At 35.8% G+C, this 25,340-nt stretch overlaps 1 protein-coding gene across 50 annotated transcripts in view; it reads left to right on the top strand.

Moving 5' to 3' along the window:
* RIMS1 (regulating synaptic membrane exocytosis 1) overlaps positions 1–25,340 on the top strand; it is a 480,052-nt gene that overhangs the window by 314,450 nt on the left and 140,262 nt on the right. For 18 of the 50 annotated variants that reach the window (XM_065888933.1, XM_065888928.1, XM_065888906.1 and 15 more), the window contains exons 4-14: positions 17–116; positions 4,087–4,210; positions 7,512–7,558; positions 9,596–9,708; positions 11,532–11,662; positions 12,248–12,419; positions 12,544–12,697; positions 13,840–13,911; positions 18,586–18,739; positions 19,367–19,492; positions 21,107–21,169. In XM_065888933.1, the coding sequence (XP_065745005.1) occupies positions 17–116; positions 4,087–4,210; positions 7,512–7,558; positions 9,596–9,708; positions 11,532–11,662; positions 12,248–12,419; positions 12,544–12,697; positions 13,840–13,911; positions 18,586–18,739; positions 19,367–19,492; positions 21,107–21,169 (1,256 nt within the window). Of the gene's footprint in view, positions 1–16; positions 117–4,086; positions 4,211–7,511; positions 7,559–9,595; positions 9,709–11,531; positions 11,663–12,247; positions 12,420–12,543; positions 12,698–13,839; positions 13,912–18,582; positions 18,740–19,366; positions 19,493–21,106; positions 21,170–24,768; positions 24,847–25,340 lie in introns of those variants that run through there. The other 32 variants (XM_065888889.1, XM_065888925.1, XM_065888904.1 and 29 more) reach the window with 6 other exon arrangements.

Genomic DNA, 25,340 nt, shown 5'->3' with positions numbered 1-25,340 from the left:
ATTTATAATTACCCAGGTTGTTGGAGGGAAAATGACTGACATAGGACGCCTCGGTGCTTTCATCACCAAAGTAAAGAAGGGTAGCCTCGCAGATGTAGTTGGACACTTGAGAGCAGGTAAAGTTGCACTTTTAAACAGTTAAGTAATGTGTGCTCTGTGCATGGTGGTTTTCAACTTTGGGTAAGTTATGCATAAGTAAATAACTAATTTTAATGCATGCATACAGATTTGTTTCCTGATACGGATACTTAACTGCAAAAATAGGTAACTATACCTCAATGGCAGTTTGGAGAAAATGAGTAGGAATCTTATTATTTACGTAAAAATACATAGACACAAAATGCTGAAGGATTACTAATTTTTGTAGATGGCTTCCTAATGTTGCTACAAAGATCCAAAACAGTTTAGCCTGTGCAAAATATCACCTCACTATTTAGTCCTTTATTTTACAAGCCATAGTAATTATTAAAGTTCTTCACAGTGGTCCCCAAACACTTATTCAGTACCAGTGATTTTAATAAAATGCAATCATAATCACATTTCTTACACAGATTCTGTAATATATTATTTGTTAATTTAAATGTGACCTAGATTGTATTCACGCAGATGTGCTACTTCTTGGTATTTGGAAATTTACATTATGTTACTTTGTAACCTTAATATGACATAATAAAATCATTTAATATATTGAAACATACCATACTTAGTAGCAACATACTTTCAAATTTATTTTCAATAAACTGTTTTTTTTTCATTTTAGTAAAAATCATATTAACATATTGTCTCCAGTTTGCTGTACTTCAGAGTTTAGTAGAAATCTTTTGGTGAGAGTGTCTGCTCACCCATTTGCCAGACAGTTACAGAGAAAACAGAGTAGGCTGACCTGTCGAAGTGAGGATTAATAACCCGTAGCACATGGAAAGAGAACGTTTCTAGACTGCGTTTTCAGTTTTTATACCATAAGGTTATAATTATTGAGACCTTTATAAAAATATTCTATGACTGTTAAGGACATTTTTGTTGTAGTTGATTATCAGGATATCAGTTCAAAATCATTTAGATATTTTCTTCAATAAAGACATGCTCTCCAGGTATCGTACGTGGAGAAAAAACAAATGAGGGATTTTTCTCCATCTGCTATACACACAGCTTTGAAGATGTGTACTGTACACTATTGTTTCTTATCGGGGACTATGATTCCATAAGAAAACAACTCAATCAGGAGTGACTGTGTCAATAACCTGAGTCTTTGCTTGTTTAATGACTTGAAAAGAAGCCTTGAAAAGTATGAGTCCCTTGTTGCCTACTCAAGTGTAAAATACCTTTAGCTACAGAAATCTGAACTTGCAGATCAGATTATAAACATGATATCTTTTGGGTTTTTTCTTTGTGTTTTAATAGACAGTTTCTTAAGAAAGTCAGTGAAGGGGTTTTTCTACATTATATATCCCTCGTAGTGATTTTCACTTAACACCCTTATGTGCCTAGAGTCTGAGAAACTTTAAAATGTCAGAAGCTCCACTTAAATAACTATAAAACATATAAGTGTACTTTTCACTTGAAGCAATTGTTGTAACTGAAAAACATATTTTTAAAAATTAAATAATATATCCTCTTTGATTTACATTATTATTTAGGAACTACTTTCCTTCTGTTTGCATATAAACAGCATTGACCTTTAAAAGTACAGTTTGTTTGTTTCTTATTAGCGTGACCTTTGCAGCCCGCGAATTGACCTTAGCATTCGCAGTCTTGCTGTAGCTTTTTCTACTGCTGTTCCCGTAAGTCTGCGCCCTGCCCCACTGCTTGATGTAATGATCAAACCACCAACTTGGCACTGACACTCTCCTTATTAAGACCCCTCAGTGTCTCTCAGGCACCATCTGCTCAGGTCAAAGCTCTGTAGTTTACCCCCAACTTCCAGCCACCTCCTTACCAGTCGTCTCATCCCCACCTCCACATCCACCCAGGCAGCTGTTTCCACCTCCAGGACCTGGCCAGTGCCTCTCGTGCCCGTGGTTGGCTTTGCTGCTCTTGTGATCTGCCTGTTGAAGTCCTCACCATCCTTCAAAGCCCACGTAAAGTTGCTTTAGTTCTCAAGGGTTTCCTGACATCTCCCCTGAGCAGTAACTAATAACTTCCTCCCTGGCATTCCTTCTGTTCCTCCGATGAATTCCTCTCATTGCCTGTAACATTTGATTAAAGGTATTCATGTCTGTATTTCTCCTCCACCAAATTTAAGGACAGGAGAAAGTCTCTTTTATCTTTGTATCCTTATAATCTACATCCCTGCCTGAAAAGAGGACTCAGATATAAATAAATGTTGTTAAGGAGACCACCGTCTAGTTTAGGAGTTCTTGATTTGTAAATAATTGAATACATGCATTAAGTTAATTTGATATTGAAAGTTACGCTTCCAGGTTGCTGGCTATAAATAGAAGAATTTTATAGTGCAGTGCTTTTGCAAAATGTTGATTGCAGCACATTACTGGGTAGCAAAGTTGATGTAATGGGTTGCATCCATTATTTAGAAAAACAACAAGAACATAATAGAATAGAAAACATCAGGGTAAGTATTGTTTTAGAAAATAGTTTTTCGTACACACACATACATGTATACATTCACGTGCTGTAACCTTTATTTCTTTTCTTGCTCAATAAAGTTAAAAGACTCCAAATATATTTTAAATATGTATTATTATTTTTTAATATAGTGAAGTGTATTTGTTGCCTTTTTGAAAAACTGCTAGGTAGCATCTTAGATCAAACGAGCAGAAGTGATTTAACTACTAGTACTAACCATACTCTTGTCTCATACCAAAGCGGCATTATATGCTTTTCAAATATTTGCCCTTTTACTTCTGAGTAAGCAAACACTTGAGGGGGGGGGATTACTTTAAATAATCCTAGCAAAACAAAACTTTTCTACTTTTTTTTAAAGGCATAGCTGAAAACTAAACAATTCCATATTTATCGTTAGCCTTAAAATGTACAATGATGATATTGATCCATTAGTTCGCCACGTTTCCTTTGCTACTAAAGTGTTATAGGCACTGAGAACAACAAAATAAGCAGAAACATAAAAAAAAAAAAAAAAAACTAAGACACTCCAAAGTATCACTGAGGCTGGGATATTTCAGTTGAGCCTCCGTTGTCACTTGAAGGATACTGGGCGGAGGCATTTGAGACCTAAAACTGCTCTAAATATTTATGAAAATAAATAATTTTCCCCAAATGGTCTTTGGTGAAAACTCCAGTTAACATAACAGGTTGTTTGCATGTGTATTTTCACATCGTAGCACTCTCCTTGATGACTCTTCGGTTATCTAACAACCTAATAAGCGCTATAGTTTTATTACTTTAAACGTATTTTCTAATTTTACTTTAATGCTCACAATATGTATTATGTATAGAACGTGTGTGTTATGAACATCTGGAAGTGGGTTAACTGTCATGCAACAGTTTTACATCTGCTTGCTTTGTAACTTGCCATATAGCTCCTTGCGTTACCCTCTGGGTATGAATTCAAATCCTTTCATGCATTTTTATTCTGTTGTGCATCTGGAGAAGGCAATGGAACATGACTTATAGTTGGAAAATTCATGCTAACAAATGTTAACTGCTGTTTCTACTAAAAGTAAAGCAGGATTTATGCAGCGTTTAATAATCTTTCATGTATAGAGCCGCCTACATTTATTATATGGAGGGCATGCTGCTAATTATTATTTTTTAATGTTTCCAAGTGAGCTGTGCTAATTCCATCCCATAGCATGAGATGATTTTTATATGATTTCTGGTATTTCTCAAAAGATAAAGGTAGATTGTATTGTGCTGTTTCCAGTGACCAGTAATATTCTATTGGGGAAAGAAAAAGAAAAAAAAAAAAAGAAAGAAGAAGAAGAAAAAAAGTGTCTAGAAGAACCATTTAGCTGCCATTATATGGCAATCAATTTGCTTTCAAGAGCAGAGCCTAGACAATTAAATTATTTGTATATGTTTTGCATTTCTTTGTTAAAAAAAAACAAGAAAAGATAAAAATAAACAGAATATATAAGGTAAAAAAATACCCTTTTTTTTAAATTCAAGGGGATGAAGTTCTAGAATGGAATGGTAAACCCCTGCCGGGAGCTACAAATGAAGAAGTTTACAACATTATTTTAGAATCAAAATCAGAACCTCAAGTTGAAATTATTGTTTCAAGGCCTATTGGGTAAGGCTAAAAAAACTTACTTCTTAAGTTTAGTAAATTACATGTATTAGCAGGGTTTTTACAAGAAGTTTATACATTCATACAGTACATGTTAACATGGATAGTTTTTTCTTCAAATATGGGCATACATTTTAGAATTTTTAAATCTCTTAATTTTTAAACTTGAATACTGAATTTTCTTCACTACATTTTAGAAGCTCCAGAATTTAACAATTTTAGTATCAAAAAGTATTGATATGTATTTTTCAGAAGTGGACTATAAAGTAAAAATATTTTATTTTAATGGTAGAACTATTTATTTTTATTAATTCTAAATTATTATAGTATTTCCTTAAAGGGAGTCACTAACAAACTCATCTTCTTGTGATATTTAAAATAGTAATCATTTCATACGTCTACATGAACGTTTTATTATTCTACTAAGAATGGAATATTTTTTCTATATCTTTACCCATGGGTAGTTCCAGATTTTATTTAAAATCAAGCAAGTTTGAAATATTTAAACATTTTAATTGGCCATAATAATTGGTATGATATTTTTGAAACTCCAGTATTCAGCATCATTTAATTATCTACAGCCAATGGGATATTTTCTCTATCTGTGTATAGAGTTCCCATATTGGTAGATTCTCATAACAAATCCACAGAGTCCAGAACATTCATTTTGCCTGTCTGTAATTTTTTGGAAGGCATTTTGAACTGTCTCATTATAGTTGGCTTAATGTTTGAGTACATTTTTGGAAATTATTCCCTTTTTTGTATTCTCTAAAATATTATAGAGCCATTAATTCAAGACTTTTTATGCTGGAAGAGTTAGTAACCTTAAATTTTTGTTGTTCTCATGGATATATGTCAATGCAAAACATACCAGAAAATACAATTATCATAATTCTCAAAGAACTGAAACTGTATGATCATCTATTCCAAAGAAAAATATATATACAAAACTCTAAAATAAAGGCAAACTTACAACCAATTTTAAGTGGTGATTATTAAGAGTAAATATTGAAGGCATTTGCAGAAGTATTGTACATTTCCATGCAGATTTATTAAAAATAGTGACACTATACAATTTATGCTAGTTTTACATGACGTGTTTTAGTGCTGAGGTAAATATGAGGCTGGAAAAGAGGTAAGTAAATTGGAAAATGAATCAAAAGTATAAAAAACAAAATTTAAAGTCAAGCATTGTGCACATTGCCGAATACTTTCAAATATATAGTGGTTTTAAAAGTAATCAGCTAAAATGCCATTGATTCGTGATGACTTAAAAATAAAAGAACTAACAGACAATTAAAGTGGACTGGAATAACATTTTCATTATATTTACTGTTGTGCAAAATTAATTTTAAAAGTATTATTTGCATAGCCACACCTAAACTGTCTTGGATTGTGGAATTCAGAGGAATATGGGAATATGAAGCTTGTATTTAAATAAAAATCAAATCTGGCATCAACTTTCTAGTTAATAGGGAAATGATTAGAATCGTGGAAGAATAATTCTAGCTATATTTAATAATTGTTTAATGTAGTTGTGTAATTAATTTAAAGCAGAAAGCAGATATTTAAGTCATAGTTTTGTGGGCTAGAGATTCCAAGAAGCATTCCAAATGTAATTTACATGCTCATTGACCAGCATGGTCCAACAGACGTCAGCCGTCCTGAGGTACTGCCCACTTTTGCCAACCTACCTTTATGCTTATAATTGTTATTAAAACTATTTTACCACCTTGTTTGTGAGCAGAACAATATAAGAAGGTTTGTGTAAATGTCAAGTGGACATTTATGCATTAAAATATTACTGAAGCAATTAACATTAAATATATTTTAATTCAAAATCACTTAAAAAAATTTTTTACAACTTCTCCACAATTCTTCTTTCACAGACACATAAAATCCAAAGCTTGTGTCTGGTTTTGGAGCTCCAAATTTAATTTTCATAACTGACTTTGAGGCTGATTTTCAAAGAAGTTGTACTATCTAAACAAATATCGTTTCTAGATTTTTAAGAATTGAATTTTATTTGCCTCGATGAGTTCAGGAGAAGGTAGCAGAAAATAAATAGTTGGTTTCTTGTGTCTTAGGTATTGAAAATTAGTCTAATTATTACATAAAATATATATTTCATACGAATTATTAGTTGTACATAAATATATAATAAAACGTATTTATAAAATACACAACACAGGGTGAATTGTCATTTGTAAGAAGTATAAATTGTAGGTGGTTAGGAGAATTACTTTGCACAAAAAAGTGAAAATGAAGGGTCAGGAAAATCATCAAACAGAAAATGAGTTTTGTTTCAATTCTCCCCAAAAGTGCAAAGTGAAGTTAGTTCACAAGGTAAGTGGTTAGAAATTCTTAAATAATATTCTGATAATTTTATTGGGACTAGCTAACTCCAGTCTGCTTTACTTTGTCTGTTGATATTTGCATATCGTTAATCTCCTTACATCGATACTAAAATATCTTGGAAAACAGAGGTTAAATAGTTTAATACAGTATAATTTCCAAACTAAGCTGGTCTAGGGTTCTAAGCCCACAGTGGATAATGGGTGAAGCTGAGGTCATATTAAATATTTATTCAGAACAATTTGTGAGTGTGTCAGGAGTGGGTGTTCTCACCAGTCACTTTCTAATCATCTAGTAAATGGCCATATATTTAGCTAACTTCAGCATAGAAATATGAATCTCTGTATAGGGTTATATATGTGTATATTAATTATATATTCACATATATAAAATATTTTGGCTTTTCTGTTGCAAGCTTGAACCATTTTTAATTTCCAAAGCAATCCATCCTTTTCATTTTTTAACTTTGCCCATGATATTCACCATATTATTTTATTATCAAGAGATGTTTCCCTCCCTTTCATTCAGTAAACTCTTTCAGATGTGTTTGTAAAGCATATTACTGATTTGTAAAATATGTGTCATTTTGATTTTCTAGAATTGAAATAAAATATTGCCTTTGACATTTTTTATTTCCAAAACCTGCTGTTTTGGTAGTAAAAATATTGTGGTGATTTTAGCCACAATATTATTCTGATTGTTGTCATGTTAAAGTGTTTTGCTAGTAAATGTATAAAAACTTATTTTTCCTGCAGTTTTTTTTGTGTGTGTGTGTGGTGTTTGACATTCATGCAAATTAGAAATTGCCTTTATGGTAACTCCCGTCCATTTCCACACCTGTAAAGACCTAAAAGGGTTTCCCACACCACTGAGATAAAGTGTGGCTGTGATTGCCTCAGACAGGGTGGCTTAAGCTAATGGGATTTTCACCATACCCTGTTTCTTTTAGTGACATTCCACGGATTCCTGAGAGCTCCCACCCTCCACTGGAGTCCAGTGAGTATAAGATTTACTGTCTCCTTTAGTTATTTGATGTAAATGAGTTGGCAATCATGGCAGTCATGGGAAACCCAAAGGAGTTCTGCTTTAAGATTTTTCTCTTTCTGCTCTTTGTGTGTGTGGGTGTGTGTGGGGGTGTGTGTGTGTGTGTCTATCAAAAGATCAAAAGTCTTTATTGGCAATAACCTTCTGCATCATAGCAGTCAGGGTGCACAGAGCAAAATTAATATACTAACAGTTCTATTTGCTGTACCTGAAAATGCATTGTGATACTGGATTATTCAGGTTGATTGGAAATTGGCTCAGTGTCATGAGCAGTGAAGGAAACAGGCAGGCACATAAATAATTTTAAATCAATGTAACGGTGTCAGATATGATCATGGAAGTGAGTGGGTGGAGTAGAGGAGGATTTCAGTGAAAATAAAGGGCCAGGGGACTGTGGCTAGAGGGTTGAGTTATCTACATGGACATTAAGGGGACTCCAGAAAAAAGAAGATGATGGGGCTTCCCTGGTGGTGCAGTGGTTGAGAGTCCGCCTGCCGATGCAGGGGACACGGCTTCATGCCCCGGTCCAGGAAGATCCCACGTGCCGCGGAGCAGCTGGGCGCGTGAGCCATGGCCGCTGAGCCTGTGCGTCCGGAGCCTGTGCTCCGCAACGGGAGAGGCCACAACAGTGAGAGGAACGCGTACTGCAAAAAAATGTGGAAGTAACTCAAATGTTTACCTTGCATTGGATGGGAGTTAAATTAATTCTACTTGGGCTTGCTTGTTATGTAACCCAGCTTATAGGAATAGAAAATACAAGGTGATTTAAGGGGAAAACAAGTGATGGTTATAAGAAGGTAGAAAATACACGGATGGGATAAGCAAGGAAGTGGAGATTAGGTTAGTAAATCAAATGCATAGCATCATATTCTGCATACCTGCTAGACATGAGACCAGATTTGGTTTTGAGTTTTCTCATATAAAGAGGGAAATGGAACCAATTGCATAATTTATAGGGTTGATGTTATTTAAAAGGCAAAAAGCTGGTATATTAGAAACATACTGACTATTAGAAGCAACAGTGTTATTGTACTGAGACCGAAGAAGAAAATTATCCTGAGAATACTTCATAAAAAAGACTTAGTAATAAAGAATTTTAGAGCACTGTTCCGTCTAGTTAAAAGTCTTCAGAAGGTACAGAATGACGCTGATTTAATTTAAACGTAAGTTGCATGTATGGAAAAAAATGTGGATGACATACTCTTGGGAAATGGTCCATAAATAGTGTTTTCTCAATAAAGCTAAGTTTTGAATAGCTGTAGGTTCAAGGTTATACTTGCTGGAGTAATAGCATTCTGCAGACATCCATATTGCTGGTTGTGGACACTTTTATCAGTGACCCGGGAAGAGAGGACTTTCATTTAAAACGGGGGAGAAGAGCCTCACTGAGGGGCTGAGTGGGGAGCCAGCCTCCCTCCTCCACGCATGAATCACTAGACAGCATCCTCAGACAGGAGATTGGTCTGGAAGATCAAAATCAAAAGAGATGTAAATCGTATTTTAAAACAGTGATGAATTCTATCTAGGCTTAGACGCAGCTCATAAATTATATGATATGTGCATTCATTTTAATTTCAGTGAGGACAGTTCATAATAGATGATCCTAAGATAATTAACACAACGGGTACCATCTTTCTTATCACTGATAGCATGAAACCTTTAACTGTATGCGAGGCTCTACAAGAACATACACAGGCCGATACCCTCTAGAAACGCAGAGAGTCAATACTTACAGAGTGGAGCAAATAAATACAGTATTTGATTATATCACTTTAAATACCTTTAAAATAGACAATTAACCAGAGAAAGCACGATGATAACTTTCTAGGACTATCCCACTGATAGTAGGTCCTACTGTATGGACGCCATTGAATTATGGTTTTACACCAGTAACAGATGCATTTAACATTTCGTGAAAAATATGTTTTCTCCACACATCGGTTACCAATATGTTACTAAAAAGTACTTGATTTTTTTTTCTCATTTTAGGTTCTAGTTCCTTTGAATCTCAGAAGATGGAAAGGCCTTCCATTTCTGTAATTTCTCCAACAAGCCCTGGAGCTCTCAAGGATGCGCCACAAGTCTTACCAGGACAACTTTCTGTATGTGTCTTTGGTACATGTTGGAGACCATTAGTATAAGCTCCCTGTTCTGAGTCTGTCTTTAAAATGTGTGGCTTTCTTTGAAGGCTGTGATACAGTCAGAGTCATTTAACGGCATAATCTACTTCATCAGTTTTCATTAATTTATTATTAGATTGTTCTTTTACTCATATATATGGAAATGTTTATTGAATGCCTACAGTGTGCCAGATGTTCTGAACAGTAAGTGATAAATGATAACATGAAATAATAAAGTATCAATTATTTTTTGTGTGCTGTATAAAAGTTCCTAAGGTAAGTAGTTGGTTAGATGTAATAAACCTAGAGAGTCATGTTCTGTTTACTTAACAACCTCATGAGCCTGGATCCCGAGAAACTTAAATTTAAGATACTTTTTTAACCTCTTAAGACATTTGATGAAACTCTTGGTTGCTGATAGTAGTGTGAACAAGCTACCGTTTTCTTCACTGTTGTTTTATATGTGATCTGGGAAAAGCTGGAGTAAAGAAAACATGGCTCATTATTAGGAAAAGCTACATTTCTTCAGATTATGGTAGAATACAGGACATTTGATTAATAACTAAAAGAAAATCTTGCTTCACTTTGTTCTATAAATAGTTGATCATGTGCTACTCTGGTAATGTGTGAATTTCTGTAGTCTGTTTTTGCTACTCTTAGTTTTAATTAAACAAAGAAGATAACTGTAAGTTTGCTGTGATTTTTGAAACGCTTCCTGGTTTTAGCTTCTGTTTTTAGTAGGTTAAAGATCTTTGTCTAGTCCCTGTGCTATTTTATCTGCCCTGCCGTCTTTTTTATTTCAGTGTGTGTGGGAATCTCTCATACACTCCACCTATTTCAGGTTTATGAACAACACACCTCTGGTATTAATTAGGAACAGAGGTATGGATTGATACAGATCCGGGTTTGAATTCTTAACCTGCCCCTTACTACTCCCATGTTAAATTAGCTTATTTTGTTCTGATGACTCTTAAATGTATTCTGATCTATACCTATTGAACAACGCATGAGCATAATTCTTATTTAACCATAAGCCCAAAACTAACTTCTAAATTAAAAAATTAAAGTTAACATTGTCCCTTGCCAGCACAAATACTGCACTGACTGCATTAGGAGTTTGCAGGTACTATTTCAGTGTGCCACTTAGGAGGAATACCATTTGGCCTTCGCTTGGTTTAAAGGCATTTACGCATTGTACCTTCCTTTGCTCCTTTCCCCTTCTGTCATGAAAATTTATCTGTAATAGGTTAATTATAAAAATTAAATAAGAAAAAAATACCAGAAAACAGCAGTACCTGATATACAGAGGCATACAGCAAATGCGTTTCCTGATGTCTTCCAAGTTACCTGCATATATTCTTCCCAACATCAAACATTTTATTTCAACTACAGTTGGCACTGCAGAATGCATTTAGTCATGCTGTAATCATTATTAAGATACATATAATCACCAAACACTTGCATTTAGCATTTAAAAACAAGGACAATTATTTCATTATCCCCCCCTCTTCCCTTAGTCTTTTCTAAAAATTTTATCATTAGTTTTATTCCATCGCATGATATAAGAGACTATAAATCAACACTGCAGGCCTGCCTCTTATAAGTCACACTTAAAATGTGTGAAAAGTCAAGTTCTAAAATGGTTATGCTTTCAAGTTGGTATTCTTTGCAGAAATAATATCTATAATTCAGTTGTATTTTGCGATTTGAAATTTCCTTCTTCAAAAATAATTTTAGTATTTTTTGTGAAATTATAATGCCTCATGAGTTTTACAAATGCTAATTTCTTTCTCCATTGCTCTTAGGTGAAGCTGTGGTATGACAAAGTGGGCCACCAGCTGATTGTAAATGTTCTGCAAGCAACAGATCTACCCCCAAGAGTAGATGGGCGTCCCAGGAATCCCTATGTAAAAATGTATTTTCTTCCAGATAGAAGGTATGAAATAATTTTAGAAAAAGTATGTAAAAATCTTTGCTAATTAGAAAAAAGTAGAATTTCCTCTCTTGGGATACAGTTTCATATATGTTTTAAAGCTTTATCGAGGTAGAGTTGACATACCAAAAATTCCACATACTTTATATATATATATATTTTTTGATGAATTTGTACATATGCCTACACCTGTGACATAGCTTTAAAATGTAATAGATACCTCTCTATGAGGGAATAAACTATATTACCCCTAAAAAAAATTCCCTCAAGCCTTGTGTTTCTTTAAAATAATCTGCCAATTTTATAATTGTCCATTACCTTGTTTCCACATCTGTTAGTCTTTGACAGCTACATCATTTAGAATGTACCTTTGTGTATGCATTTCTATAATTTCTATAATCGTAACTACTGCCTACATTGTAGTTAAAACTAGAATCTTATTAAACTCGATAGTCTTTTCAGACTTGTATATTAAAAGTTACGAATAAGAGAGTAAACATCCCAAGAGCAGCGCTGCATGGAACTACAGTAGGTGGCAGCATGTACTTGCGTTTGCTTTTTCATTGACAAAACATATTTATTTTTCAGTGATAAAAGTAAAAGGCGAACCAAAACAGTAAAGAAAGTACTAGAACCAAAATGGAACCAGACTTTTGTGTACTCACACGTGCATCGTAGAGATTTCAGAGAACGGATGTTGGAAATAACCGTGTGGGACCAGCCCAGGGTGCAAGAAGAGGAGAGTGAATTCCTTGGAGAGGTGAGGGGTGTCGTGAAGAAACGGGTCAGGCGCCTCACGAGGCTTCTGTGATGTGCATTATTATGGATGCTTTTATTATATTTGGGGAACGGCGCTTGATCTAACCTGAGAGCTGCCCTTTCAGATCCTCATAGAGTTGGAGACGGCGCTTCTAGATGATGAGCCGCATTGGTATAAACTTCAGACTCACGATGAATCCTCACTACCTCTGCCTCAGCCATCACCCTTCATGCCACGGCGACACGTCCACGGGGAGAGCGCCAGCAAAAAGCTGCAAAGTAGGTTAAGGCTCTTTTCAGTTACCAGAAGTAATTGTGTCGTTATGATCGAATCCGAGATGAACATTCAAGGTGTTTTTTCAAATGTTCATTAGAGATCGAAATATTGAATAATCAGTCATCTATATAAAGAGGCTTGGCAAAACCATTTTCTGCATTTTCCCAATGAAAGTATATATATACAGTAGAGTGGAGTAATTCCACAGCCGAAAGCTTAAAAATTCTCAAATATAATTCTTTGCCCAGTCCTGATGGAGCTGTTCATTGGTTGACTGATGGGGTAATTCTTGTCATTATTGGTGGGTTGCTACATAGAACATCTTAATGACAGTATAATTCCTGGATATTTTTAGTATTATTATTTGTAAGAAACAATTTTTCAAAAGCATTGTAAAGTGTGTTTGCTGTTGTCCATCTGGTGATTGGGGAAAACACATTTTTTTTCTGTACTTACTCATTAATTTTTGAATTAATGACAAAATCTCTTATTGAACAGATGAAACTTAGAAGCCTCGTTTTGGTAATCTGGAACCAAATTGTTTTCCTCATATAATTAAATACTTCCTATTAGTGCTTCTCTGCTCAATCATTGCCTCAAAATTAATGTTTCATGCAGTATGATGGCTAATTTTGAGGGCTAAACATAAATATTTTATAAAGGGCCCTGATGCCCTTTCAATAATATGAACTCAGTAGAGTTCCAGCCAAGAAAGTTCTCTTTGAACCTTTCCACTCAGCCCCATCCTCCCTGAACTGCAGAGGAGGGCGCATAATTGTGTAGAAAACAGTATACACTTTGCTATAGACCTTAATTAAAAATAATTTGAAGAGTCAAAATACTCTTCTATGAAATCCCCTTCCTTCTATGTGTCTTCAGTAATTATAAGGATGCTGAGAATATGTTATCCTTGGATAACGAATATTTTTTTAAACATCAGCCCTGCATTAACTTTGTAGTACATATATGTATAACTGAATCACTTTGCTGTACACCTGAGACATCGTAAATCAACTCTACTTCACCAGAAGTGAAAGTATTTAGTAATAATGTACTTAGCTTTAAAAAAAAAATGTGACCATGTCCTCCACATTTCCTGACCCGAGCGGACACAGAGGTATCTGTTTGCCTTCCTGTCGTGCAGGGTCCCAGCGAATCAGTGACAGTGACATATCAGACTATGAGGTTGATGATGCCATTGGAGTGGTCCCTCCAGGTGCGTGGGGGAACGTGGCCGGCTTCACTGTGCTTCCGTGCTTGCTTTGCTGCCAGCTTCCAGACTTCCTTGGGTCCCATATTGGAGATTTAGAGCACAGAGAAGTCTGGATTATACTATTCCATGGTGACTTGTCTTCCAAATTATTAAGAAAGTTTGAGGTGGACTAGTAAATACTCATTAACATCCCCACTTAAATTAGTCAGGGTTTCCCTTAGAAGCTAACGAAGTTCAAATCATCATTTCACAATGCTCTGAGCGGAAGTGAAAATATGACTTTTGAAAGGATAGAGTTAATTCTGTAATAAAAATTCCATTCTCCTGTGTTTATACTGTATGTCTATGACTTCGCTTCCTCCGTTTCTGAAAAATAATGTAGCCTTCCATGGAATACACTGAGACAGGTGCATGGCAGGGTTGAAAACTGCATGTGGCATGGCTTAGCTTTTAATGCTTTGGTGAAATGCTCAGCACTGATTATACGTAGAATGTGTCTGTATGTTTTAAAATAAGGAAATGCTTTAGAAAGATTCAGTATTCGTTTGAAGTCATTGTCTTTTTGTCATTGTATAAATTAGTAAAATCTTTGTGACACTATGCAGTTCAAATCTATGTTTCTCATCTGAGTCTAGTCAGAAAGTGAGTCAAACCAAGTAGTGAAGACGTATTTTCTTGGCACTAATCCTGTTCCCTTTATTTACTAATGAAGAGTGGGGAGATATTCAAATAAGAAGACATTAAAGAGAAAATCTTGGGGTATATAAATAGGAGTTCTTAAAGACATTTCTTTGGGACAGTATTGACAGATGTTCCCTTAATTTACATAATTTCTCAGGTGGGGATGCACTTAATTTGAGGGCAATGGTTTTGGTAAAGTCAATCAATAGACATTACAAAGACTAGTGACTGAGGTCGCAATGTAGAGAGAAACATACGACTTCATTAAAACTGGGAGAAAATTATGGAGAGTTCCCTAAAATTAGGCTTCATTTGCTCCCTGAAACTCAGAGAAAATATTGTCTTTGATCACTGTATGAAAGTAGCAGATATCTTAAAAACAATGAGTCTGGTTCTGTGCATATCTGTGTACTTAGATATTACTCCTTGATATCAGACCATCCGGGAGAGTTTGAAATAATAGTGGGTCATTGTGGGTAACCGTTCATGTTTTGCTTTCTGAGTTTGTTGATTTATAAAAGGATCAGAATAATTAGGTGCACTCTACCCAGAAAATTTCACGCAGAGTTTAATAGAATATTGTCTCTATGAAATTGCAAGGGGGAAGGTGGTTCTCCATGGTACCCATTGGCATATTTAAATAGAATTCAGACGATTCCTCGTAGGAAAGGGGTCTTGTCAACAAACCCTTCTAACAAGAATCTTGGCTGTTAATTCATATTAATGTTGTCACTTCTAACTCATCTGAATAGAATTTACTTCTGTGGGTGGTTCTCACAGGCTATTCACCTAAAATTTCACATTTTTATGATGAGGCCGGTTAGCGAATGAATGAATGAACGGCTAATTCAACAAATACTTACAGAAACGATGAGTTTCTTCTTTTTTCCTTGAGAGACCACATGGGTAACAGCCAAAATGGGAAGTATAGGACTGACTGCAGTGGTGTTAGTTAGTGTTGGGAACCACCAAAGAACACTGAATTCTAGATATATCTATATTCTATCCTGATATAAACATATGATTATACATGTTTATATCAGGGATTATCCTTTTACCATAGAGAAGCAGTGTCTGAATTGTCATTTCAAATGATATCCGTTTTTATTTAGCATTTAAAATGTAACAAGGCAAACTTTTAATAGAATATAACTAATAAATTATGTAAGGCAATCATTAGTATTTTATGTTCCAGAGATTTCTTCATAAATTAATAAAGGAGATAATGGAATTTACTTATATTTTAGGGGTGCCCTTCAGTGATTCAAAATGTATATATGGTAGCTTCTAAAGATATACATGTGTGGCAAATACAGTATAGCAAGACACACAGTAGTAAGCAATACATTTTAAGTGAAGAGGAAAGATAGTAAAATAAGGGCAAGAAGCTAAAATAAAGTGAGGGGCTAAGTTAATAAACAAGTGTGTTGATACATTACCAGATATTCTAAGAGGCTGATTACAGATTTCCTAGTGTCCAGTATAGAGAGAACTTTGTTCACGCGTGGATGCCAGGTGGTTCTACGTGTGTTTAACACACTCAGTGAAGCTTCTGGTTACGTTTGCTGAAGCAGCTGGAAAGTGTCATTTAGATGTTCTACCGCAGCTGGGCCTTGAACTTCCTAATACCTGGCTTCTCTAGGACCACAGGGTTCTGTGTTCTCGTTTGATGTATTACCACCTTTAAGCAGTTGAGACCTCCAGAGCTACATCTTACTACCTTTATGGTTGTCATAGCCTTATTGTTACTTAACATAAGTAATTTCAGCTGCTTAAGAAGAATAAAAATAACCACACATGGGCTTCCCTGGTGGCACAGTGGTTGCGAGTCCACCTGCCAATGCAGGAGACATGGGTTCGTGCCCCGGTCTGGGAAGATCCCACATGCCGCGGAGCGGCTGGGCCCGTGAGCCATGGCTGCTGAGCCTGCGCGTCCGGAGCCTGTGCTCCGCAACGAGAGAGGCCACAATAGTGAGAGGCCCGCGTAACGCAAAAAAAAAAAAATAAAAAAAAAATAACCACACACGGAATGCCCTCATCTGAGGCCAGGCGTCTGGCAACCTCAACTTTCAGACCATTACTGCAAGTTCAGAAAATGAAAAAAAACAACAACAAAAACAACCCGATAACTTTGAACTAACTGAAACATTGAAATGAGCATAACATAGCAGTTCCTTCTTACCTTTTTTCTGAAGGCAGAGTGCATGTTGTCAACAGTAAACTAAACATAATATTAAAAAATGAATTATTATAAAAAGCAGGGAAAGGCCTATGAATGCATATTAGGGTAGGATAAAAAAGACATTAATCTCTATGTAAATACAAAGAATCCAAGAAACAAATGAATTTATACCCTTTTACAGAAGATGCCTAACGTCTCTAAAAGTTACTTCAGAATAATTAATTATTCCAAATCGAAAAGTTCCATTTATATACCTTGAGTATTCATTAAAATCTTGAAATGGTGGTCCCAATTCAATCCTGACCTTCCATAATTACAATATAATTGATACCAAATGTTTTCAAATGATACCAAATTGTAATTTAAAATGTTTTAAGTAATTGAGACTTTGGATTAATTATCTTTAAAACAGCCACCATTATTTTTTAATATTGAGCTATGAAATAAATTCACTACATGTAAATTTAGTTGGTTTCGTTCTAGACTTAATATTACAATTTGTATGTCTGAACGACAAGGAAACTTTCTACATGAAATTCAAAATAGTACCTGAATTGCTCTTATTTTTGTCATAAAATGAAATTATAAATTATACCACTTATGTTTATATTATTTGGTCCTTTACCGATGATTTTAGAGAGTAACAAAATGGCTGAGCTTCTTTGGTGTCAATATTGTCAAATTGGCCTTTATGTAATGTTTAAAGACCTTCCGTATATTCTAAGCTTAGTCAAAAGATTATACAATCACAAAAATAAACTGCTGGGGGATTTAGCCTGCCTTTAATAATAATGTTACATGGCATATTTTAAAAATAATGTGAGAGTTGTCAAGTAAATAAATGAGTAGCAGTTCAAGCTACCTTGTTAGACTTAATGTTTTCATGGTTGTGTACATTTCACGTAGTTGTAAATATCATTATTTTTCCTTCGGCCACAGAATTTTTTATTTTCCTTCCAATAATAACAACAATAACCCCGTGAAAACATTAATTAAACTGTTACTATGGTTTGCTGTTTTATCTTAACTAAATCAGAGATCATAGAAACCTTTTGGTTTCAAGGGAGAATGACATTTAGAATTTAATTTTAAGTAACTGTATTAACTTAATTATGTTAGGTTACTAATACATTTGTGGAATAGTGTCAGATGTCTGGGGTGGATTTGATAATTGTTTCTTTCGGAGGGTTGATTTGTTCTGCATTATTGCCATAGTCAGCTCCACCCATACCCTATTTTCATCTGAAAATTGCAGTATTATCTGTGGTCCTCAAAATTCACAATCAGTGTTTGTTATAGTGAAGCCCTGCTTCTCTTCTTTGTCAATTAAAATTGGTATGGTAGCATCTTTATTTTCTTCTTAGCGAAGCCATCTGAAATCCAACTAACATAATTTATCCTTTGGCAGAAAAATTCCAATAACATTCGAAGAGACACTAAATTTCTAAGCATTGACTTGCATATGAGTAACAGTTCACTGTCAAGTGCTTGATTTGTGTTGCTAAAAAAATCACTCACTCATTCCGTAAACTAGTATCCCAACCCATCCTGACGTCTGAGGCATCAGCTGTCACATTTGTCACGAGTATCTCCATGGTAACCTTTGAGCCAAACTGTACCCGGTCCTCATGCATGTGTATGTTACACTCTGTACCTATACTTAGTAGTTTTGTCGATAAGGCTGGTAATACTGACTGCATGGCATTTATCTTCATAGGTCAATGGCCGCTTTCCGTATCATTTGATGTCTCCACATGAGCACTGACACTATAGAAGAATACTGACTCGTTGTTTGTGTATACTCTTGCCAGTAGGTTATAGGTCTAGTGCTAGAGAAAGCAAACCTTCAACATTAACTGTACCAGAGCAGCAGAGAACAACGCATCACCGATCACGGTCGGTATCTCCTCATCGTGGCGATGATCAGGGGAGGCCGCGTTCCCGTTTACCAAATGTGCCATTACAGAGGTAGGCTTCGCGAAGAGCTTAGCATCTTTGACGGTACTCTTTATTATAATACAGTGCAAACTGCCACAAGACTCTAACAGAAATGAAATAACGGTTTGGTCAATCGAGTTATATTTTTCAGAATCCTTTGTAGGCAAAATATAACTGTCTTGTATTCTGTTTGCTAGTTAATTTTCTCCTGTTGGGAGAAATTGTATGGTAATAAATTAGACCTGTGCAGAGAAGTGGCACAAATGATAAGGTTGAGGCAGAATGCATTTTTAGGAAATTTGGGATTGTCTCTTTGAAGCACTTTAAATGTTGGGAAAAGCATATAAAACGGAAGTTATATCGTGCTGTGTTTCATCTCACCCTGAAATACACTTCTGAAATTTTCACTAAGTATGCAGATGAAAATCGTGGTCCTTTTTTGATGGAAGTAAACAAAGGAGGTTGGAGAAATACAGCATAGGTAAAGCAATGGTAGAGAATAAATACCTTTAAAACATGTATTTGGTGATGAGGCCAGCACTTTTCAAGCCGTGTCAGTTATTTGCCAATTACCGTCCATTCTTTCCTGTTAGTCTGTCAGCCTGTGTGGGGAAGGTGGTACATTGTGATGCATGTAAAATTTTGCAATCATTTCAGGAGTTTAGATGAAATTCATCCAACAAGAAGGTCACGTTCTCCAACCAGACACCATGATGTGTCCTGCAGCCCAGTTGGTCACAGACCCGGAGATGTGGACAGTCAGTGTCTATCAGAACAAGACAGGTATTTGTCCACGTTATGATCTCAACACTGTATGTCTTCTTTGCTCTGTTTTCGTCTATGATAGGTATCTTGGCATAGTACAAAAGACAGGAAAAGTATTTCATCATTCAAAACTGAACTTCTCCCAAGGAACGACTCTTAAGATATTCTAATAGAAATGCAACTCTGGGAAATATTTGACTAATATTATATTGTCATAAAAGGTGCATTTAAAAAAAATCAGAATTTATGTTTAGCCAGTTTTAAATGTACAGTTTGTTGTTGACTTAGATACTAACCTAAATTATAGAAGGGAGTCTACATGAGCAATTTTCAAATATTTTATTTTTTGTGGGTTGCAGTCTTTGGGATATTATTTATGTAATTATAAAATTATGTTTTTTCTGCAATAAAAAGTTTTTGGGTACAGGCCATCTGAAAGACAGTTACTATTGCAGAGTTTCTGTGAAAACTTCGGCAGTCATATTTTTCAGTACACCTACTTCCCATAAAATGTAGTTACCTAAAATGTCTATAAAGTACAAAATATTGAAATGGGTTCTTTCTTCTATGGATGTGTACTTAGGCTTAGTTCTGCATCTGTTTGATGTTATGACTCCATGGTTCTACATGCCCGCGGACTTTCTCCTCAGACCAACGCCCTTCCTGTAAGATGGGCCTGACCACAAGCTCACGATCTGTGTTGGGTTGTTAGAATCCCCAGCTGGTTGAATCGTGTCTTCTGGCTTTTTGAAGTGTAGAAACTTTTAGGAAAGGGTAGGGAATGAGGTTGGTACACAATGATTGATTTTTGCTGTGTAGTCAAGGACACAGAACTAAAGGAGAGCCTCTTAGCTCCCTAACTGTCACCCTGATGGAGCCATGACCTTCAGGAGATGAGGTTGTGGTACTTACTGGAACAGAGCACTGCTCGGAGGAGGGGGTCCCCGCTGCTCAGGTGGAGTGGAGTCAGGTGAGGGTCCCTTTGTTGATATTCACTGGAACCACCATGAATTTAGGTGAGGAGGGGGAAAAAGAAGGACTTCTGGGCCAGGGCATTCAATAGAGTGAAATTAATTTGAGTGTAGAAAAAGTATCAGTTTTAAGATAAAACATTCCTAATCAAGTATGTTCTTAGTTGGTAAAGGAGAAACAGAATAAGTGATATTGCATTTTACAGGCTATAAGAGCCAAGAAAACTGTCATGCTTTGAGTTGCTAAAAAGAAATTTTAAAATTTAGGGTTCCCATTAGTATCAGAAAAGCCAGATTTATAGGGCTTTTAAAAGTTGTTAAAATACCTAAGTGTCTAGAATTGGAAACAGATTTCTATGTGTTATTTGGGGAAGGTTCAGTTTAGTTTAGTTTTGCCTTGATACTCTGTGAAATCACTTTGAAATACAATAGCAAATCAGCAACAGCTAGGACTTCGACCATAATGTTTGTACTTTATTGTTGAAAATTTAAAAAGTACTGTCATGTTTATTTTTGTTTAACCTCTCAAGCAAATATGCTAGTGTAGACAATCTGGTTTCTTCCCTTTCCATGTTGTCATCGGCATACCATTGGCATAACCCACGTCATTTAATGCCTCATAACTTATCTGTTTCACTCACCACCCATCCTGTCTGTGCAGTGAGCTTCTCATGCTTCCCAGAGCAAAACGAGGACGAAGTGCAGAATGCCTACACACCACCAGGTAAATACAGGAATTTGGTGACGGTAACTGTGTGTGATGACTCTTTCCATTCTACTCTGCTTCCGTCTCCCCCTTAGTGGTATTATTACGAATACGTGAAATTAATTTCCCCAGTGTTCAAAATTGGTTTTGTTTTATATGGAGGTTGTGGAAAAGGTTCCAAATATATTTGAATCCTGATCCAGACAGACTGCTGAGCCTCTGTGCCTGTAAATGTGTTTACACATTTCCAAAACCGAGGAACCGATTTCTGCAATTAAAATTCTATAACCTCGCTGTGAGCCCCACCACACACACACACACACACACACACACACACACACACACACACACACATCTAGACACAAGAGGTCTGATCCGCTGTGCATGGCAGTGTTACTGTTTCCGTGATTATAAGTTCACTTTGTTTTAGCCTTCTTTTATTTTTATGTTTTGATTCTACTGTTGTTTTCTTTCTATTTGCTTTTAATAAGATCTTTACCACTTCATTTTTAAGAGCTGAGCTTCAGTTTCCTTCTTGATAAAGAGTGCGGATATATGACCTGTTAACTTCTAAGCCCTCCCTCCCTTCATACCCTCACCAGGTCAGAAATGCTACACTACCAACTTCCCCATAGAGACACATAACGGTATAAAGCCTCCTTAAAGATGAGAAGAAGAGGGGATACGTTATTGTCATCTAAATTGGAGCTGAGAACCTAGCACTTTATTTTCATCTCATTACATTTTGGATCTCATATCCCAAATAAGTCCTTCTACAGATTACTCAAAGAATACAGTCTGTGCGTATTTATTGTCAACGTGAAGTTAATGGAAGGTAAAGAATAACTAGGTGAGATAAATGAACCAACACACAGATAAACTCTTTCAAATTTTATGGCCAATAAAGAGTAAATAGGAGAGAGAAGGAAAGAGCAGTACCTGGAAAACCTGCGGCGCAAACACAAATGCAGCTTTATTGTGTCTGTGTGGACCTGGGCTTCCGCTCAGGAATTGAACGTGATCACCCGAATGAGAACTAACTTTCTACATGTATTAAACTCTCCTAGTGATAACTACTGCCCTGTGTGCGGTGCCACAGGGAAAAATGAGGGATGTTAATTCTGTTTGCAAACTGGAGAAATAATGTAAAATCCTAACTATTGTCAAAAAAATCAGCTCAATTCTTTATAATTCGAAAGCCTCCAGCCTTACTTTGGTTGTCCTGACAAATAGTTTAATAGGAATGATTTCTTTACAGATTTAGAAAATGTTCTCATAGTCCTGTTGGGGTGACTACAACTATAAAACACAAACAAAACAAAGCTTCCATATTTATTAGGCACCTGGTGTGTGCCTGGCCCCCAACGTGTGGGTACTTTTAACACATTCACACCAATAAGCTAAACAGAATCACTAAATATATTGTTTTTCTTGCCGTTACATCCCACTTTCGAAGGTAAAATAACAGGATAGGCACAATAGAATAAGCTAGTAGTTTCATCATTTTGTAAAATCTTATCTTCAGAATACAACCTATCATATTCACTTACGACTTTTAAGAATAAAACCTGTGGATTTACTACTTTCCAGTAAACAAGGAAAAAACATTCATTGAGTACCAAGCACAGTGGTAATTATTTAAGGAATTTTATCTCAATGTCCTGACAATAGTTGTATCATAGGAACATTATTATCCTCATTTCACAGATGAGGAAAGATGCTAAGAAAGTTTTATTTGACATGTTACAGAGCAAGGATTCAAAATCAGGTCTATTTGAAGTTTTCCACTGAACTAGTTTTTCCAAAAATGTGATCCGAGGAGTTGGTTCCGCATGAAGTTCAGCCAATTTCAGAGTCTGTGAGTCAAACATATTTTGGAAACTTTGCAAATTAAAGCCACTCCCTGGAGATTTCATACGCACAGCATATCAAAGTCACATACTACAGAAATCTGTCTCATATTGTTTAATTCATCCCCCCCACTGTTATCATTATCAAATGCTTTTTCCATAAAACCTTTCCTGAGACAGTCATGTTGTACAGAAAATGCTGTGGCTTCCTTACTGTGTCCTAGACCCTCTGTACCTGTTATTTCACTTAATCCTCACAGCATCCCTATGAAAGATTATTTCCTCCATGATATAGATGTAGAAAAAGGCTTGATGACTTGAATCATCCAGGTTCACAGCCAATAAATGGCAAAGCCAACGTGGACCTTCAAACTAAAAACTGTGGCCACTTTTCATTCTATTTCCATTCTCTGCTGACCCCTGTTAGAGTGTACCCCCCCCCCCCCAAAATTCACTCTTGAACCAATTGCTTAGAAAAGTTGTATAGCAACTTGTTACTAAAGACAGTTGCCTAAGGTTTAGGAGTTGAAAAGAAGATTCTGTCTGTGAAGCAGGCTGAATCCTTTGCTTCAGTAAAAGTGTCCTCAATCTGTGCTTGAATGTGGTACTTTAATACATTTTAAACCACAGCTTTAAAAGATTTCCTGAATCAACCATTAGTATAAACATGAATAAACTCATGGGGGTGTTTGATATTAATATGTCCTCAGCAAATGTTTATTCTATTCCTGATTTTATCATACTTTAATGTAAGCCAAAATGGACAATAGATTTTCATTATTGACAGTTAAAGTTTGTAGAAACATTATTAAATTACCAAAACATTCATTGACAGGACCAAGTTTACCCTTGGTGATATAGACAGTCCAGAATTCCTTATAGGTTTTAAAGGAATTCAGATGATATTGGGCCTTGTTTCTGCCAAGTCAGAATTCATGTTCTGGTTGCAGCTAATACCCATCCCACCCAATTTCTGGTGATAAATGTTACCTGCTGTTGGATTTGTATCCAGAAGGTGACAAATGGAAAGGACTTGTCCACTGCAGTCACCTCTTTTTTTTTTTTTTTTTTTTTTTTTTTGCGGTACGCGGGCCTCTCACTGTTGTGGCCTCTCCCGTTGTGGAGCACAGGCTCCGGACGCACAGGCTCAGCAGCTATGGCTCACGGGCCCAGCCGCTCCGCGTCATGTAGGATCTTCCCGGACCGGGGCACGAACCCGCATCTCCTGCATCGGCAGGCGGACTCTCAACCACTGCGCCACCAGGGAAGCCCTGCAGTCACCTCTTGATCTTCCTTCCTTTACTGCCTTCAGTACTGTGACCAGCCTTGTCCCTGCAATGTTGGTCAGCATTTTGCTTGTTATTAGACTATTAACTTTTAGTCATATTAGTTCCCAAATTTCATAAATTATTTGATTAGTACTTTTAGCTATGAGTTATTTCCATAGAAGCAGGTATAATATTAAACAGGGATTAAATAGTAAGTTTCATGTTGGTTACTTCATAGAGTGTAGTTCTCAAATCTTTTTCAAATTAAGGCTTTTAAACTATAACTTGAGTCTTCATCTTAATTATGAAGACATGCCCATGATTCCATATTTAACAGTTCTTTTCCTACCTTCAAATAATTATTGTGGTTTTTCTGAGAAAAACAAAAGATCCATCTGTGTTTGTAGCTTTCTAGGTCTCCTACTTTTTTCATATCCTGATAAAATTCGCTTCACATATATTTTTCTGTTTCCTGCATGTCTGCGTTCCCATGTTCCAGACATCTTGTTAGGCACTATAAAACATTACCGCCCAAGATGCCCTTGTTAGAGAACTGTTCTCACTGGAATATTTACAGGTAAGAGTCATAACAGTGAGTCTCAGTTATAAACTAATCCCTAATCCCTCACCAACTAAAAATAGCAAATTTACTTTCTAATAAAGCATTAGCATTTCCTCTTAAAATTAATTACATACAGAGAAAACTCTTCTAAAAATAGCTTTTAGGGGGAACCGGGGGGAAGGATAAGTTGGGAGATTGGGATTGACATACACACTCTACTACATATAAAATAGGTAGCTAATAAGAACCTCCTGTATAGCGCAGGGAACTCTGCTCATTACTTTTTAATTATATGGGAATAGAATCTAAAACAGAGTGGATATATGCATATGTATAACTGATTCATTTTGCTGTACAGCAGAAACTAACACAACAGTGTAAATCAACTATAGTCCAATAAAAACTAATTTAAAAATACAATAAAAAAAGTAAAAATAGCTTTAATTATAATAACCTATGCTGGAGTATTTCTCTAAATGAAATCTGCTTACTCAAATATCAGATTTCTA

This window comes from Phocoena phocoena, chromosome 12 (assembly GCF_963924675.1).
Source record: "Phocoena phocoena chromosome 12, mPhoPho1.1, whole genome shotgun sequence".
NCBI classification, from domain to species: Eukaryota; Metazoa; Chordata; class Mammalia; order Artiodactyla; family Phocoenidae; genus Phocoena; species Phocoena phocoena.
Note: the sequence above shows the minus strand (reverse complement) of the source record. Positions and strands in the feature narration are given on the sequence as shown.